Source organism: Phalacrocorax aristotelis, chromosome 21 (assembly GCF_949628215.1).
Source record: "Phalacrocorax aristotelis chromosome 21, bGulAri2.1, whole genome shotgun sequence".
Lineage (NCBI taxonomy): Eukaryota > Metazoa > Chordata > Aves > Suliformes > Phalacrocoracidae > Phalacrocorax > Phalacrocorax aristotelis.
The window spans coordinates 953,903-971,470 of NC_134296.1; the positions used below are offsets into that span (position 1 = coordinate 953,903).

At 56.9% G+C, this 17,568-nt stretch overlaps 1 protein-coding gene across 2 annotated transcripts; it reads left to right on the forward strand.

The window, feature by feature from the left end:
* The first annotated feature begins 11,272 nt into the window (after nt 1-11,272).
* Nucleotides 11,273-16,751, forward strand: ELF3 (E74 like ETS transcription factor 3). Of its 2 annotated transcripts, none has more exons than XM_075115661.1 (9): nt 11,273-11,640; nt 12,450-12,618; nt 13,294-13,515; nt 13,767-13,853; nt 13,945-14,064; nt 14,254-14,343; nt 14,966-15,082; nt 15,271-15,466; nt 15,610-16,751. In XM_075115661.1, exons 2-9 carry the CDS (start codon nt 12,456-12,458, stop codon nt 15,728-15,730), a joined length of 1,116 nt encoding a protein of 371 aa, XP_074971762.1. In that variant the 5' UTR covers nt 11,273-11,640; nt 12,450-12,455; the 3' UTR covers nt 15,731-16,751. The 2 variants fall into 2 exon arrangements, with proteins under 2 accessions (XP_074971762.1, XP_074971763.1); XM_075115662.1 differs by having other exon boundaries at nt 11,421-11,640; nt 12,419-12,618.
* The last annotated feature ends 817 nt before the right edge of the window (nt 16,752-17,568 follow it).

The following is a 17,568-nucleotide window of genomic DNA, read 5'->3' on the forward strand; positions in this document are numbered from 1 at the left end:
TGTGTGCACTACAGGGACTCTATCCCCTTCCACAGTATGTAGGATTTCTGACTGGGCAGGGCCAGCTCGGTTGGCAGATCCCCTCGTGTTGACTAACCACGTGGCTTTTGCTAAATGTGTATCCCAGTGCTTGAATGTCCCACCCCCCATTGCTCTCAGTGTGGTTTTTAACAGTCCATTGTACCTTTCAATTTTCCCAGAGGCTGGTGCGTGATAGGGGATGTGATACACCCACTCAATGCCGTGCTCTTTGGCCCAGGTGTCTATGAGGCTATTTCGGAAATGAGTCCCATTGTCTGACTCAATCCTCTCTGGGGTGCCATGTCGCCACAGGACTTGTTTCTCAAGACCCAGGATAGTGTTCCGGGCAGTGGCGTGGGGGACAGGATATGTTTCCAGCCAGCCAGTCGTTGTTTCTACCATTGTAAGCACATGGCGCTTGCCTTGGCGGGTCTGTGGGAGTGTGATATAGTCAATTTGCCAGGCCTCCCCATATTTATATTTCAGCCATCGTCCCCCATACCACAGAGGCTTTACCCGCTTCGCTTGCTTGATTGCAGCGCATGTGTCACATTCGTGGATAACCTGTGCAATAATACCCATGGTCAAGTCCACCCCTCGATCACGAGCCCACCTGTATGTTGCATCTCTCCCTTGATGGCCTGAGGTGTCATGGGCCCACCGAGCTAGAAATAGTTCACCCTTATGCTGCCAGTCCAGATCCACCTCAGCCACTTCAATCTTGGCAGCCCGATCTACCTGCTGGTTGTTTCGATGTTCTTCAGTGGCCCGACTCTTGGGGACGTGAGCATCCACATGCCGTACCTTTACAACCAGTTTCTCTACCCGGGCAGCAATATCTTGCCACAATGTGGCAGCCCAGATGGGTTTGCCTCTGCGCTGCCAGTTGCTTTGCTTCCATTGCTGCAGCCAGCCCCACAGGGCATTTGCCACCATCCAGGAGTCAGTATAGAGATAGAGCACTGGCCACTTTTCCCGTTCAGCGATGTCTAAGGCCAGCTGGATGGCCTTTACCTCTGCAAACTGGCTCGATTCACCTTCTCCTTCAGCAGTTTCTGCTACTTGTCGTGTAGGACTCCATACAGCAGCCTTCCATCTCCGGTGCTTTCCCACAAGGCGACAGGACCCATCAGTGAACAGGGCATATTGCTTCTCATCTTCTGGCAGTTTGTTATACAGTGGGGCTTCTTCAGCACGTGTCACCTCCTCCTCTGGTGATAATCCAAAATCTTTGCCTTCTGGCCAGTCCATAATCACTTCCAAGATTCCTGGGCGACTGGGGTTTCCTACTCGAGCCCGCTGGGTGATCAGTGCAACCCATTTACTCCACGTAGCATCAGTTGCATGGTGTGTAGAGGGGATGTTTCCTTTGAACATCCAGCCCAGCACTGGCAGTCGGGGTGCCAGGAGCAGCTGTGCCTCAGTACCAACCACTTCTGAAGCAGCTCGAACCCCTTCATATGCTGCCAATATCTCTTTTTCAGTTGGAGTATAGCGGGCTTCAGACCCTCTGTATCCCCGACTCCAAAACCCTAGGGGTCGACCCCGGGTCTCCCCAGGTGCTTTCTGCCAGAGACTCCAGGTAGGGCCATTCTCCCCGGCTGCAGTGTAGAGCACATTTTTTACATCTTGTCCTGCCCGGACTGGCCCAAGAGCTACTGCATGGACTATTTCTCGTTTAATCTGTTCAAAGGCTTGTCGTTGCTCAGGGCCCCATTTGAAATCATTCTTTTTCCGGGTCACTTGATAGAGAGGGCTCACGATCAGACTGTAATTTGGAATATGCATTCTCCAAAAACCCACAACGCCCAAGAAAGCTTGTGTTTCCTTTTTGCTAGTTGGTGGAGACATGGCTGCTATTTTGTTGATCACATCCATTGGAATCTGACGACGACCGTCTTGCCATTTAATTCCTAAGAACTGGATTTCTCGTGCAGGTCCCTTCACCTTACTTTGTTTTATGGCAAAACCAGCTTTCAGAAGGATTTGGACTATTTTCTCACCTTTCTCAAAAACTTCTTCTGCTGTGCTGCCCCACACAATGATGTCATCAATGTATTGAAGGTGTTCTGGAGCTTCTCCCTGTTCCAGTACAGTCTGAATCAGTCCATGGCAAATGGTAGGACTGTGTTTCCACCCCTGGGGCAGTCGATTCCAGGTGTACTGGACGCCCCTCCATGTGAAAGCAAACTGTGGCCTGCACTCTGCTGCCAGAGGGATTGAGAAGAATGCATTAGCAATATCAATTGTGGCATACCACTTGGCCGCCTTTGACTCCAGTTCGTATTGAAGTTCTAGCATGTCTGGCACAGCAGCACTCAATGGTGGAGTGACTTCATTCAGGCCACGATAGTCTACTGTTAGTCTCCACTCTCCATTAGACTTCCGGACTGGCCATATGGGACTGTTAAAGGGTGAGTGGGTCTTACTGATGACTCCTTGGCTCCTCAGTTGGTGAATGAGTTTATGGATGGGGATCAGAGAGTCTCTGTTGGTGCGATATTGCCGCCGGTGCACTGTTGTGGTGGCGATTGGCACCTGTTGTTCTTTGACCTTCAGCAACCCCACCACAGAAGGGTCCTTTGAGAGACCGGGCAAGGTAGACAGCTGTTCAGTTTCCTCCGTCTCCAAGGCAGCTACACCAAAAGCCCACTTGTAACCTTTTGGGTCCTTGAAATACCCTCTCCTGAGGTAGTCTATACCAAGGATGCACGGAGCCTCTGGGCCAGTCACAATGGGGTGCTTCTGCCACTCATTGCCAGTTAGGCTCACTTCGGCCTCCAATACAGTTAGCTCTTGGGATCCCCCTGTCACTCCAGCAATGCTGATGGGTTCTGCCCCTATATAGTTTGATGGCATTAAGGTGCACTGTGCGCCGGTGTCCACTAAAGCTTTATACTCCTGTGGGTCGGACGTGCCAGGCCATCGGATCCACACAGTCCAGTAAGCCCGGTTATCCCTTTCCTCCACCCGGCTGGAGGCAGGGCCCCTCTAGTCCTGATCATGGCAGTCACAACTCACTTCCTGTAAATGTGAATCAGGAGTCCCTCTATTACACTTAGAAATAAAATCTGCGCTTCTACTCCTCTGTCTGGGGACTTGCTCGCTGGAAACTGGAGCAGCAGCTTTCCTGGAAGAGCCTCCCTGAGTGACTGTTCTTCCTTGCAGTTCATGTACTCGTGCCTGTAGGGTCGAAGTAGGCTTGCCATCCCACCTCATCATGTCCTCTCCGTGGTCACGCAGGTAGAACCATAGGGTGGCCCGTGGTGTGTATCCCCTTCTTTGAGCCAAAGGACGCTTATTCCTAACAGCTGAGACACTGCTCTGTCGAGGTGGGGAGTAGGACAGATCTTCTTTGAGTTGCTGGACCTCTTGGGATAGTTTCTCCACAGCAGAGACAAGCGAGGAAGAGATATTTGTGTCATAATCCCGGAGCCTATCTATCACCTCTGCCACCGTTGGTGTCTCGTCATCTTTCCAGGACATCACTGCCAATGAGTTTGCATGCGAAGATGGTGCGCTCCGTACAAACTTCCGCCACATGGGTCGTGTGCACTCGGCTTCATCTGGATCTTTGGATGACCGTTGATCATCCAGGTCACCATAAATCACCTCAAACACAGCTAATTCCCTGAGATACTGGATGCCTTTCTCCATAGTTGTCCATTTTCCTGGGCGATATGTAACATCTTCTTTAAAGGGATACCTTTCCTTCACTCCAGACAGGAGTCGCCTCCAGAGGCTGAGGGCTTGTGGTTTTTTTCCAATTGCTTTGTCAACGCCCCCTTCCCCAGAAAGGGATCCCAATTGTTTGGCTTCTTTTCCCTCTAGTTCCAGGCTACTGGCCCCATTATCCCAGCATCGGAGCAGCCAGGTGGCAATGTGCTCACCTGAACGACGGCTATAATCTTTTCGCATATCTCGCAACTCGCTTAAGGACAGGGATCGGGTGGTCTCTATTTCATTTATTACTTCTCCCTCCTCTCCCCGCGATGGCCCTGGTTCTTCATCATCCCGTTCTAAACGAGTTGATGTCCGCTTCCAATATTTCGTCTTATGTATGGGGGCAACTGATACTGGTACGGGTTTATTTTCTGAGCTAGCTCCGGTACTTGTTGTGGGGGTTTGAGTGGCTGCAGTGCCTGTTGTCAGGGCTGGATTGTCTACAGTGCCAGTCACTTTGCATTTCAATCCAGAGACATTCTCTTCCCCCTGGGGGCACTGAATACTGTTGAGCAGGGCTCGGTATGCATGGGCCAGACCCCAGCACGTTGCAGTTATCTGTGTCTCTCTGGAGTTCCCAGCGTAACAACATACTTTTTCCAAATATTCTACTAGTTTTTTAGGATTCTGCACTTGCTCGGGGGTGAAACTCCAAAACACTGGGGGTGCCCACTGCCCTAGGTATTTGCCCATGCTATCCCACATGCCCTGCCACTCGTAACTATCAAGCCTCGGGGCAGATTTCTGGGTGATATTCTTAAGTTGCTTAGTCAAAACCAAAACAACATGCCCAAAAACTAACAATGACTGCACCTTAACCACCCAAGGATGTTCAAGATACAAAAACGTTGTTGTAACAAAGGCACAGACATCATAGAACAAAGTTGCAAAGGTATTATTCTGTATTTCCTCCATATAAAATCTCTCAGAGGAGGAGGTATAATTGCTAATTGCCTCAACAAGGTGGTATCCGAAGTACAGCAACGGTTTCAGCAAAAACCCCAAATACCAGGTAAAGCTGAAAACGAGTGTTTGTATAACAAATCTCGTAGGCAAAACATTACTAATCACAGCAGAACACAGCAGACTCAAACAACCAACACCGATTTTTAACACCCACTGCAAAAAGGACAACATGGTGCTGTGACCAGCAGCTGTTGTTATCTCCAACCCTCGTGCCCCACGTTGGGCGCCAAAAAGACTGTCGTGGTTTAGCGGCAGCTCAGCCCCACACAGTCACTTGCTCACTCCCCACCGGTAGATGGGGGAGAGAATCAGAAGGGTAACGCTCGTGGGTTGGGATAAGAACAGTTTAATAATGAAAATTAAAAGAAACAACAGTAGAAATGCAATGTGAAGGAGAACAATGAGAGGCGCAAAACCCCGGGGGAGGGGGGGAAGGGAGGGGAGGGGAGAGGGGGAACGAACCGCCGGAACAAACCGCACGCGCCGCAGCCGCTCGCCGCCCGCCGACCCGACGCCGCGCCGCCCGCGCGCTGCCACTGCCCCCCCTCAATATACTGGTCATGGTGTCACATGGTATGGAATGAACCTGCCATTGGCCAGTCGGGGTCAGCCGCCCCCACCATGGCCCTGCCCCTCCCAGCCCCCCCTGCCACGCCACGCGGCAGAGCGCGGGAAGCTGGAAAGGTAGCTGACCCCCACAGTGAGGAGAATTAACCCCTTCTCAGCCAAAACCAGCACAAATGCCTTCTTTGCTTCAGTCTTTACTGCTAAGGCTGGCCCTCAGGCATCCCAGCCCCCAGAGGGAGAAAGGACTTCCCCTTGGTTGAGGAGGATTGGGTTAAAGATTACCAAGGCAAACCGGATCCTCCCAAATCCATGGGCCCCAATGGGAGGCACCCACAAGTGCTGAGGCAGCTGGCGGATGTTCTTGCTGAGCCACTCTCCATCATCTTTGAAAGGTCGTGGAGGACAGGAGAGGTGCCCAAGGACTGGAGGGTAGCCAATGTCACTCCAGTCTTCAAAAAGGGCAAGAAGGAGGACCTGGGTAACTCTAGGCCAGTCAGCCCCACCTCCATCCCTGGAAAGGTGATGGAGCAGTTCATTCTGGAGGTCATCTCCAGGCATGTAGAGGAAAATAAGGTTATCAGAAGTAGTCAGCATGGATTCACCAAGGGGACATCATGTCTGACCAACCTGACAGCCTTCTATGGTGGGGTGACTGGCTGGGTCAATGAAGGGAGAGCAGCAGATATTGTTTACCTCAACATCAGCAAGGCTTTTGACACTGTATCCCATAACATCCTTATAGGTAAGCTTAGGAAGTGGGGTTAAATGAGAGGACAGTGAGGTGGACAGAGAACTGGCTGAACAGCAGAGCTCAGAGGGTTGTGATCAATGGTGCAGTCTGGCTGGAGGCCTGTCACTAGTGGTATTCCCCAGGGGTCTGTGCTGGGCCCAGTCCTGTTCAACATATTCATCAGTGACCTGGATGATGGGATCGAGTGTAACCTCAGCAAGTTCCCTGACGATCCCAAGCTGGGAGGAGTGGCTGATACACCAGAAGCTGTGCTGCCATCCAGTGAGACCTGGACAGGCTGGAGATCTGGGCCCAGGGGAACCTCATGGAATTCAACACGAGCACATGCGGGGTCCTGCCCCGGGGGAGGAACAACCCCCCGCACCAGCACAGGCTGGGGGCTGAACTACTGGAAAGCAGCTCTGCTGAGAAGCCCCTGGGAGTGCTGGTGGACAACAAGGCGACCCTGAGCCAGCACCATGCCCTTGGGGCCAAGAAGGCCAATGGTGTCCTCGGGTGCATGGAAAGGAGTGTGGCCAACAGGGCAAGGGAGGTTATCCTCCCCCTCTGCTCTGCCCTAGTGAGGCCACATCTACAGTTCTAGGCTCCCCAGTTCAAGAAGGACAGGGAACTACTGGAGCAAGGCCAGTGCAGAGCTGCCAGGATGATCAGGGGCTGGAGCATCTCCCTTGTGAGGAAAGGCTGAGAGACCTGGGCTTGTTCAGCCTGGAGAAGAGAAGGCTGAGGGGGGGTCTCATCAATGCCTATAAATATCTGAAGGGCGGGTGTCAGGAGGATGGGGCCGGACTCTTTTCGGTGGTGCCCAACGCCAGGCCAAGGGGCCACGGGCACAAGCTGGAACACGGGAAGTTCCACCTGAACATGAGGAGAAACCCCTTTGCTGTGTGGGTGCCAGAGCAGGGGCACAGGCTGCCCAGAGAGGCTGTGGGGTCCCTTCCCTGGAGACATTCACACCCCACCTGGACGCGGCCCTGTGCCCCTGCTCTGGGTGTGCCTGCTCCAGCAGGGGTGGGACGGGGTGAGCTCCAGAGGGTCCTTCCAACCCCCACCATTCTGGGATTCTATGATTCTGCTGCAGCCCTCTGGCCCTACCATGTGTTGTGAGAAGGTGACCTGCATCCTTACAGGCACTGAGTCCTCAGGCAGACAGGGCAAATGTGATTGCACGGGAGGAAACTTAAGGGGCTGAGGTGGAGGAAGCACAGACCCAGCTGGGTTGTCTCTGCCCCTCTCTCCTGGTGAGGAGGAGGAGGAGGGGAGGAAAGGGTCCAACTAGGCAGTCCCAAGTGGTGTGGTTTAGCCCCAGTCAGCAACTAAGCCCCACACAGCTGCTCGCTCACTGCCCCACCCCTGTGGGATGGGGGAGAGAATTGGAAGACTAAAAGAGGACTCATGGGTTGAGATAAGAACAGTTTAATAATTAAAATAAAATAGTAATAGAGATAATAATAATAATAATAAAAAATTATAATACTACTATAATGAAAAGGAAAACTATGAGGGAGAGAGGCAAAACCCAGAAGAAAAAAACAACCAAGTGATGCAAACGCTCACTGCCCACTGACGCCGCCGGTCCCTGAGCCTCGATCGCTGCTTCCCCTGGCCAACTCCCCCAGTTAATATACTGGGCGTGACATCACATGGCACGGAACATCCCTTTGGCCAGTTAGGATCAACTCTCCGGGCTGTGCCCCCCCCCCTCCCGGCTCCTTGTGCACCCAGCAGAGCATGAGAGGCTGGAAAAGACCTCGACTAGCGTAAGCGCTCCTTGGCAACAGCTAAAACGTCTCCACATTATCAGCACTGTTCTTCCCACAAAGCCAAAACACAGCCCCTTAACAGCCACTATGAAGAAAATTAACCCTCTCCCAGCCAAAACCACGGCGCCAAGCCAGAGTGGCCGCCACCCCCGCAGAAGTCGGAGCATCCCCAACGCTGTTGGTCGCCAGCAGGGTCACCCCAGCATCGCCCTGGCTGAGGGGTCCCCGAGCTGGCAGGGCCCTGGGACTCTGCAAAGGTGCCACGGGGCTTGGGTGCCTCCTGCCCGCCGCGGTTGCCCACACCCCGCTCGTCGCACCCCCCCGGGGCAGCCGGCTGTCCTGGGGCGGGTCCCGGGGGACAGCGGGCGCCCGCCCACCCGCGGCCGCGGGAGCGGTGGCCTTGGGACAGCCGGCAGGTGGCAGTCCCGGCTGCCGCACGGCCGTGCCCGGCGGAGCTGCTGGAGCTGGGGGCAGCAGGGCCCCCCGGCCTGCCCAGGTGGGGATGCTGGGGGATGGGGGAGGGTGGGGGTGCGGGGGGGGTGACCGCAGTGCTAGCCTGTGGTGCCCCCTGAGCGCCCAGAGGTGACCGATGCTGGCGCCAGCCTCTGCCCCCCAAGACATTGGGCAGCCAACCTGCCCCAGCCCCAGACACTGTGGGGTGGGGAGGGGGGCGGTGAGCTGTACCCCAACTCCACAGGGCAGGGCCTCAGCCCCAGCAACCTCCACTTTCTCTTTCCCAGCCAGCCAGCACTGGTTAAACTGGTCGGACGGAGCAGTTGAGTGGGGAGCCACCAGCCATGGGCTGTGCCCACACTGACCACCCCGGACGTGGTTCCTCCTGGCATGATCCCACGTGGGGCACCCCACACCCTGCTGCCACCACAGGGTGCGAGCTGGGGGCCCCCCAGCCCTGTGCTCGAAACACACCTTGCAGCGCTCATCCTGAGAGTGGTGCCAGTCCAGCCCTAACGGTATCTCGGTGGGCTGGTGGTGCCCAGAGCCATATCAGTCCCCAGCACCATGTCCTCCATCACCCTCAGCGTGTGTCATGCTCAGCCTGGGTGTGAGCCTCTGTACCCACAGCCACAGCACAGTGCTGCCAGGGCAAACAGGATCCATGGGGCAACAACTTTGGGGGTATCATGGGCCAAATTACTCCTAGCAGGGCAGGAGGCTTCAATAGCATCCCCCTCCCAGCTGGTGTCTGAGGCACTCACTGCACCACAGACACCTTTTCTTGCTGGTCCTTGTGTCACCAACTCATGAATACCTCTTTCTCGCTGCAGCAAGATGCCAAGGCTGGGCCATGCTCCCCACATGCCTGAAGGTACTTTGGGAGTTTGTACCAATAGCAAGGGGGGACAGCAGGGACACATCCCTGGGAGCTACCAGCTCTGGCTATGAGATTGTGGCAGCCCTCTGCCACCCATCCCCAGTCTCAGGGAGGATTTGCCCTGAGTCCATCAGTGCTGCAGCTGCTCCTTGGCAGTGGAGGGTCCCATGGGTGCCATCCAGCATCTTGTTGCTGCCCTGTGGCTCTGGAGAGGGCATGAGAACACCCCAGAAGAGGCTTATGCTCACCTGTGCTCCTGGCACAGTGTCTCAGCATCTCCAGGGAGTGGTCCCCACTATGATCTTCTCCTCATGGCCCATTTTAAGACCTGGGTTGTGGCACATCAGTTGGCCAGATGGGCAGGAAGGCCATTTCTCTAGGGCAGTAAAGCCAGAGGGTGCCTGCAGGGTGCTGGGGACGAGTGCTCAGGTCCACTGTCCTCCTGGCTGACACAAAGGGAAGGAAAGGGGCAGGCTGGGCCCCAGGGGGACCCAGAGGGCTCCCAGCATGTCAGGCATGCGTAAGGGGCTGGGGGGTGTCACCCACTGAGGGCACCTCTCCAGCGATGACATAGCCTGGGTGCATGGACTGATTGTGGCAGTTCCCCAGGGACTGCTGTGGGTCTTCAGGGAAGGGAGACCTGGGAAAGGGGATGCTCAATGTGGTCTATGCCAGACAGCCCCATCAGGCATCTGAGCAGATCCCCTCAAGCCGGGGAGAGCTGTGGGTAAGCTGCACAGGGCTCCTAAATGCTACATGCCCTCCCCATCCTCCCCTGGCCTGTGGCCCAGGGCAAGGAGCAGAGCTGTCGTGTCCCACTCTGCTCCAGAGACACCTGCATTTCAGCAGTGGGTGGAAAAAAGCTTCCCCAGGGGCAGGTTTCTATCCATAGGCACTGGAAGCCTAGTCGGGTGGCCAAGTCCCCGGGCACAGTGGAGCCCTGGGCTCAGCTCCCAGCTGAACGCAGGCTTAAGGCTCTGTGTCTGCCCAGCACTGGTGGTTTCCCCAGTGGGCTTGGCTTGCCTGGTGGCAGCAATGGCAGGGGCTGTTGCCGGGCATGGAGATGCTGTGCGCAGGAAAAAAAGGGCCTGGCAATACTCAGCACTCGTGACTGTGCTGTGGAGGAATGAAGCTGGAGCAGGTGATCAGCTAGCATGACCCGGTGCCTCCTGGCTGGCACGCTGGCCCTGCCTGCCCCGGGGCCACAGCACGGCACGGCAGGCCAGGGTGATGCGGCAAGGGGGTTGGGGCACACAGCCACCCTGCCCTTGCTGGCCCACGGGCCGAGGTAGAGCATCCATGTTTGTGACAGTCTGTCACCAGTTTGTCACATGAGATAGCTCGCTGCGAGGCACTGGTTTGAAGTGACAAGGACCTAGAGGTGGCTGTGTGATGCCAGGGTCTGCCCTGCTCACGCAGGACCCTGGATTTGCACCTGGCTTGGCAAAGTACCAGCACCAGGCAAATCTGTGGGGCTCCTCTGCCAACACAGGGCTAAAACCAGTATGACCATATCCAGAAAGGGTCCCAAGTACCCCTGCCCAAGAGCCAGAGGGGCTACTGCCACCAGAAGGTAATTCCTGAAATGCATCTTACAACCCTGCCTTGCCCCTTGGCATGTGTCCCTGGTAAGGGTACGTGCATCTCTGTGCCAGGTGCTTTTGAAATGGCAGGGAATGGGCTGTCACAGCCCTGCAGCCTGTCCCAGGCCTCCCCCCAGGCAAAAATTGACCCATCTTACCAGCGAGAGCCGCACTGCTCCGTCCCCACACAGACCACCAATCCCCACCTGAGTCCTGGTCCCAGCACCTGTCTGGCGTGGTCACTGGCTCCTTTCTCTCCCTTTGGGAGAAGCTGAGCCCGTGCCAGACCAGGGAGCGACCGAGCCTGAGCTCCAAACACAGCCAAGGCACCCACGCAAGCACCCGCTCTCTATGAGGGCTGGGCTGCCCTCCCAGGCAGGGGGATGCCACCCGCACGGGTGGGCGTGCAGGGCAGCGTTCCTGGACCCTTTGCCACGGGCAGAGCCCCAGGGAGGGATGTGCAGCCTCTGGGGCCTGCTCCAGCCCTGCTGGGTGTGTTTGCTTGGCAGTGGGAGGTGAGTGAACCTGCTGCTGCGAGCAAACAAACACAAGCCTGGCAAACGGCAGCGAAGAAAACACCCCACGAACCTGGTGTGGGTGAAACTCTGGGCACCGGCAGGGCAAGGGCTCTGACAATGATTAAACTGGCCAACCCACATTTCCCGGCAAGGCAGCGCTGGGCTGGGACCCGGTGGTTCATATTATGCAAATCACCTGGATCTGGGAGCATGAACGTTTCGGGCTGGAATTCCCCTCGGGCTGCCAGATCGCGTTACGCTGCCCAAGCTATAAAAGAGGAGACGCGGGCAGGGCTTGCCCATCGGCACCAGCCTCTCCGGGCCCATGAGCAGTGGCTAGCGGCCAGGCAGGGCACGCTCCGTCTCCCCTCGCTGCTCTCTGGATTAGCTGCCGCTCCCGGGATTGCCATCGCAGAAGGTACCAAAGCTTTTTCGTCTGGGGCCTGTTGATGCCCCCCAGCCTGGGACAGCCACTTTGCTCCCCTCCCTGTGCATCTTTGCTCTTGCCAGGGGATACACTTGGTCTTTTCTTGCTGCATGTCTGTCTCCCACTGAGCTACCAGCCCTTTCAGGGGGCCAGCGAGACAGCGGTCTGGAGGGACCCCCCCTCTCTGGCCCCCAGGCTTTTGCCAAGCAAACAGCAAGATTTGGCTCTTCCACAAGGGTTGGGCAGGGGCTTGGTCCCCTCCTGGCTGCAGAGTGACTGGGATGTGCTTCTTGCGACTGGTTGAGAGGACCGGAGCTGCCAGCACCAGAGTCCCTGGAGTGGTGGTGGGGCAACAGGCTGTGCCAGCCCAAGCACTGCTGCGCTCTGGGGTGGAGGGAGCGCTCGGCAGCCCAGTGCCCTGCAATGCCCACCCCCACAGAGGGGCTGTGCAACACCCTTCTCTGCGAGCCACCTGCTTGCTGTCCCTTTGCGCTGGCTGCCGGTGAGGCTGGGCTGCTGGGGACCAGGCTTCTCCACAGGCTCGGTGACGCTGTGTCCCTGGTTTGCTCCAGCTCAGCCTCCCTCGCTCCCGGCCCCCGGGGCGGTGGTGAGTCAGGCCTCGGCCCTGGCCAGCGGGTGCTGGGTGGGTATTTCTGCAGAAATGACCTGAGACGTGACAATGGGTGGAGGGAGGGAGAGCCTGGCCTCACCCAGCCCAGTCCCAGGGTTGCTGCGGGTGCTGTGGGCTCAGGTCCCCCTGCCTCCACAGGGCCGGGGCTCACTGTCGTCTCTTGGCACAGAGCTTGATGGCGGGATCTTGTGAGATCAGCAACATCTTTTCTAACTACATCAGCGCCATGTACCAGCCGGACGAGGTGCAGCCAACCTTAGACATACTGGGACACCTTGGGGACGACAGCACCCTGGGGCTGAGCCTCCCCAGCAGCCAGCCCCCGGCACAGAGCACAGGTAGGACTGGGGGAGCAGTGGTGGCTGCACAGGGAATCCAGCACACAAGGCAGCAGCGAGGCAATGCAGCTGCCTTGGAAGAGCATTGCAAGGTTCCTGAACCACTGAGGCAGGTCAACAGCTTCCACCATGCCTCAGTTTCCCCAGGCGTGCGTTGGCTAAAAGGGTGCTGTAGGAGATGCTGGGCGGCACAAGGTGTGGCTGCTTGGAGCACATCAGAGGCGTACAGGGGATGAGGGAATCATTGCCGTCCTCCCCCAGCACATCCCAGGGGACAGGCTGCCAGTTGAGCAGTTTAGAAGTACACTCCTGGTGACGGGGGTCTCACTCCACTTGTGGGTCTGTCCTGGGACAGCCCTGGGGGAGGCACAGGGAACACACCAGCAGAGCGGTGAGGCTTCCAGCACAGATGGGACAAATGGCACCGAAACCAATGGTGCAGAGAGCTTCAGGTCATCGCTGTCTCCCAGGACAGGAGCAGGGCAGAGCAAGGCGAGCCGGGAGCAGGCGCTAAGCGCCTGTTAGTCCCACAGCGCTCTGAGCGCAGGGCCCGCTGAGCCCCGCGTGATCGTCACAGGACTGGATCTGGTGCCCAACTGCAGCCACAGCCCGCGTGTGGCACACGGTGCTGGCACAGCCACCCTGCCCCTGAGCCCTGCCCTCCATCCCTTGCAGACAAGCCGGAGTGGTTCAGTGAGCTCCCGTACTTCTGGACCAAGGTTCAGGTGCTGGAGTGGATCAGCTACCATGTGGAGAAGAACAAGTATGACGCCAGCTCCATCGACTTCTCCTGCTGCAACATGGATGGGCACGCACTCTGCCACTGCACCAGGGACCAGATGCGCCTCATCTTTGGGCCCCTGGGGGACGAGCTCTATGACCGCCTGCACGAGATCAGTGAGTGTCCTAATGTCCCCTTTGTCTCCAGCCCTGGCAGCTCTAAGCATGAGCCCCACCAGCCCAGGACCTCCTGCTTCCCGGGCACTGCAGAGGGCTGCCTGGGAAAGGTTGCACTGGGGAGGCTGTGCAGGGGGCCATGGGGGTATAGACCAGAGTCCAGGCAGGGCTGGGCTCAGCTCCCAGTATGCTCCATTCCCCTCCATACCAAATAGGCATTGCTAATCCCAATACCGCCCCCCCCACTGCAGCCTCCGATGAGCTGAACTGGATCATTGACTTGCTGGAAAAAGAGGATGCAACTTCCCAAGGGACCTTGCTGGACTCCAGCCACCTGGGTAAGAGAGGGGCCCCGGGCCAAGCCTTTTTCCCAGGGACCACATGCTGATGCAGTCAGGGCTAACCCCTTCTTCTTTTTGCCCCTTCCAGAGCTGGGAAATCCCTGTGCCAAGGACTCCCTGGAGGACATGAAGCCCACAAACCCTTTCCTATCCACAGACTTCACCTGCTTGCCTGCTGCCATGTCCCCAGGCAGCTCCGATATCTCAGGTCAGTGTTTTGCCCAGTGAAAAGCTCCCTTCGCTTGCACTGATCTGGGAGATCAGTGGGGAACTGCCCCACCACCAAGGGTGGGTTTGGGCCTTGCATCAGGCTGCCTGGGGGAGGGTGGGAAGCCAGGGGAAAGCATCTCCAGATGCCAGCAGCTGGCAGTCTAAGCCCTGTCTCTTTGCTTCTCAGGGCCTGTGATGTCCCACAGCCCAAACTCCCAGGACTCCGGTGGAAGTGACCTTGACCTCGACCCTGTGGAAGCAAAGCTCTTCCCTGATGGTGAGTTGTTTCTTCCTGCTGGGAGAGGAGGGCTTGCTCCTGGGCACTTCCAGCAGAGCACATCCAGTGGCAGTGGTTTAGGGACAACACCTGAACATCCATCCTCACACTGGGAAGGAGGGAGGGGACTGGTTTTCTGTGCACCCTGGGTCTGTTTCTCTCCACTGAGTGTGGTGATGTGCAGGCTCCGGGGCAGAGCTGGGATAGGCAGGGCAGCCATGAGCTTGGTGTGAGGTGGTGGCAGCTGGGTGAAGGCTGCAACCAGAGATCCCGGGCACTGAAAGCTGTGTTCAGTATTGATCCCCACTGGAGATGATACTGGGATTACCAGGGATGCAAGGAAGCAGCAAGGTTTGGGGAATGAACAGCATGCTGCCCTAAGCATGGTGGGATGAGAGTGGGACAAGGCTGCAGGGAAGGGGGAGATCTTGCTCTCAGGGGGATGGTTCCTTGGTACCTGGGCCTGAAAAGAGGGTGCAGCCCCTGATCTCTCCCCTGACCCCCAGCCAGCTCTCCCCTGTGCTTCTGCTCCTGAGGAGGACATCTCTGTGCCCAGGGAGGGGGGAGCTGCAACCCAGCAGGCTCTGCACCACGTAATATGTCCCCTTGTCTGTGTGCACAGATGGCTTTGCAGGGAGCAAGAAAGGGGACAACAAACACGGCAAGCGGAAACGGGGACGGCCCCGAAAACTCAGCAAAGAGAACAGAGACTGCCTGGAGAGCCGGAAGAGCAAGCACTGTATGTGGACCCTCTAGCGTGGGAGACTGGACTGCCTCCCCCAGCTTGTGTTCATGGCAGGGGTGGGGAGATGGGAGGAAGGGTGATGTCTTGCTGGGTCATGCCCCTTGGCAGGGAGGTTTAGGGACATCCAAAGTGCAGAGACCTGCAGGATCTTCCCTTCTCTACAGCTTGTTCTCCTCTTCCAGCCCCAAGAGGTACCCACCTGTGGGAGTTTATCCGGGACATCCTGATCCACCCCGAGCTGAACGAGGGGCTGATGAAGTGGGAGGACCGGAGGGAGGGTGTTTTCAAGTTCCTGCGCTCAGAAGCAGTGGCTCAGCTCTGGGGCCAGAAGAAGAAAAACAGCAGCATGACCTACGAGAAGCTGAGCAGAGCCATGAGGTGAGTACCCTCCCCTGTCCCCAGGAAAACCTGCCCCACGTGGCTGGGTCAGACCCACCAGGGCTCAGCCTTGATCCCCCACAGCAGCTCCCCAGCACATGGGGCTGCATCCAGAGACCTGATTCCACCTCTGTCTCCTCCAGATACTACTACAAACGAGAGATCCTGGAGAGAGTGGATGGGCGACGGCTGGTGTACAAGTTTGGGAAGAACTCCAGTGGCTGGAAGGAGGAAGAAGTGCTCCAGAGGAACAAGGAGCTGTAGGGGTCCTGGATGAGCCGGGGTCTGACAAGCCCTTTGGGGCCAGCCCCAAGCTGGGCTCCTTGGCAGGAAACTTTGCCTGCAGCTGTATCTGGAAGCTGCTGCCCTCTGCAGCGTATGAAACTCCGACCCTTGCATGGGCACGCTCGTGCGTGCCGGTGATTGCCGGCACTGAGGTGTTTAAAGCTAATATTTGGGCTCCAGTAGGTTATTGTAAACCGTTATTTCCCTTGCTGGACTTGTATCTCCGACTGGAGTTGCAGTGACTTTGGCTGTTTCAAAGCCTGGACAAATGCAAAGGGGAATAGAAATTTGAGTGGCAGCTGGCACTGCAGCGAGAGCCCAGCAGGTCTCCCACGGTCACCCACCTCCTGCCCGAGCAGAGGGGCAGCACCGCTGTCTCACCTGTGATCGGACAGACTTTATCCCAGCTATGGGGTCCTCCCTCTCTGCTGCTCGCGCTGTGCTGAAGGTGCCCACCGTCCTGTTTGCTCCGCGTGGGATGGATGTGGCCCCGCTGTGAGGCAGCTTCTTGTTGTGGTACCTGCTGAGAGAAGATGGGAACTCTGTGGAGCTTCACCTGGCCCTGGAGAGCCCTCAGGGGGAGAGGACTTGGGACAGCACGGCCACTCTGCATTTCCAGCCTGGCTGCCTGTATCTAGAAACAGGTCTTTTCCCCAAAAGTAATTTCTAATTTATGTAAGACCAAAAAACAAAGCACAGAATTAATGTACAGATATATTTTTTCATGAGTAAGATGTTCCTGTGTGAGAGTGTGCATTGTACGGCACACGTGTGTCTTGTGGCAGGAGGTGATGCTCAGCTGGACTGAAGCGATGTCACGGGGGCACAGACTGGCTCTGTGTCAGCCACAGGAGGGGAATCCAGCCCAGCCAGGCGCCAGCAGGTGCATGTGGTTTCCTCCTTTTCAAATGGGAACATAAGAGGAATAAATTGTTTGGTTGGGTTTTTTGTACCTCCCTGTCGTTTTGTTTATTTTTCTTAAAGACATGGTGGGGACCAGACTCTTGTCACCTGGGATGTCCCATTGCATCAACCCTGTCTGCCACCACCCCTCCCGCCTGCTGTGGCCTGGACTTGCCTGGTCATCCTGGCACAGGGTCTTCCTAGGGGTGAGGTGGGTTGCTTGTCCCATGGACGGTGGGAGTGGTAGTCTGGTGTGGGGGATCTCTCTCAGCTCCCTCCACGTTAAGATTCCCATCCTGGCTGGGTGTCATGGGCTGTGGGAGGACCTCCAGCCCCTCTCTGGCCAGGGCTCTTCTGAGACATGAAGGGACATCAAGAAGCACAGGCACTGGTTAAGGCTTGCTCATCTTCCAGTCTGGCTATTTAGGAGCCTCTCCTAGGACCTGGATGCCCCTGAAGGACAACATCTGCAGGAGGGGAGACTGCTAAGGCCTGGCAGTGTGGACAGCCCAAACACTGCCCCTTCTTGCTCAGTGGTAACACCAGCCCTCCCCAGCTAGCCCAGCCACGAGGAGGAGGGGAGGGGACCCCAGGGCTGCTGGGGGGATCTCTCGGATGCTCAGGATATGCCTGTGTGGCAGCAAGAAGGAATTCATGGGACTGAAGGCCAAGCAGGCTTTAGATATGTTTCTACCACGAGCCTGGCAAACAGTGGTCCATGCATTGCTCCGGGTTGGCGTGCATTGCCTGCATTTCATGACGAGTCTTTCTGAATACTGCTGGGTACCAGAGGGTCTTGTTGCCACCCTCACCTCTTGCTGGTGTACAGGACCCTGCTGAATGTGAGCATGCAGGGGATAGCACTGCTCAATTCCTGTTTGCCCTCAGGGTGGAAGGTCCTGGGGTCCCTCCTC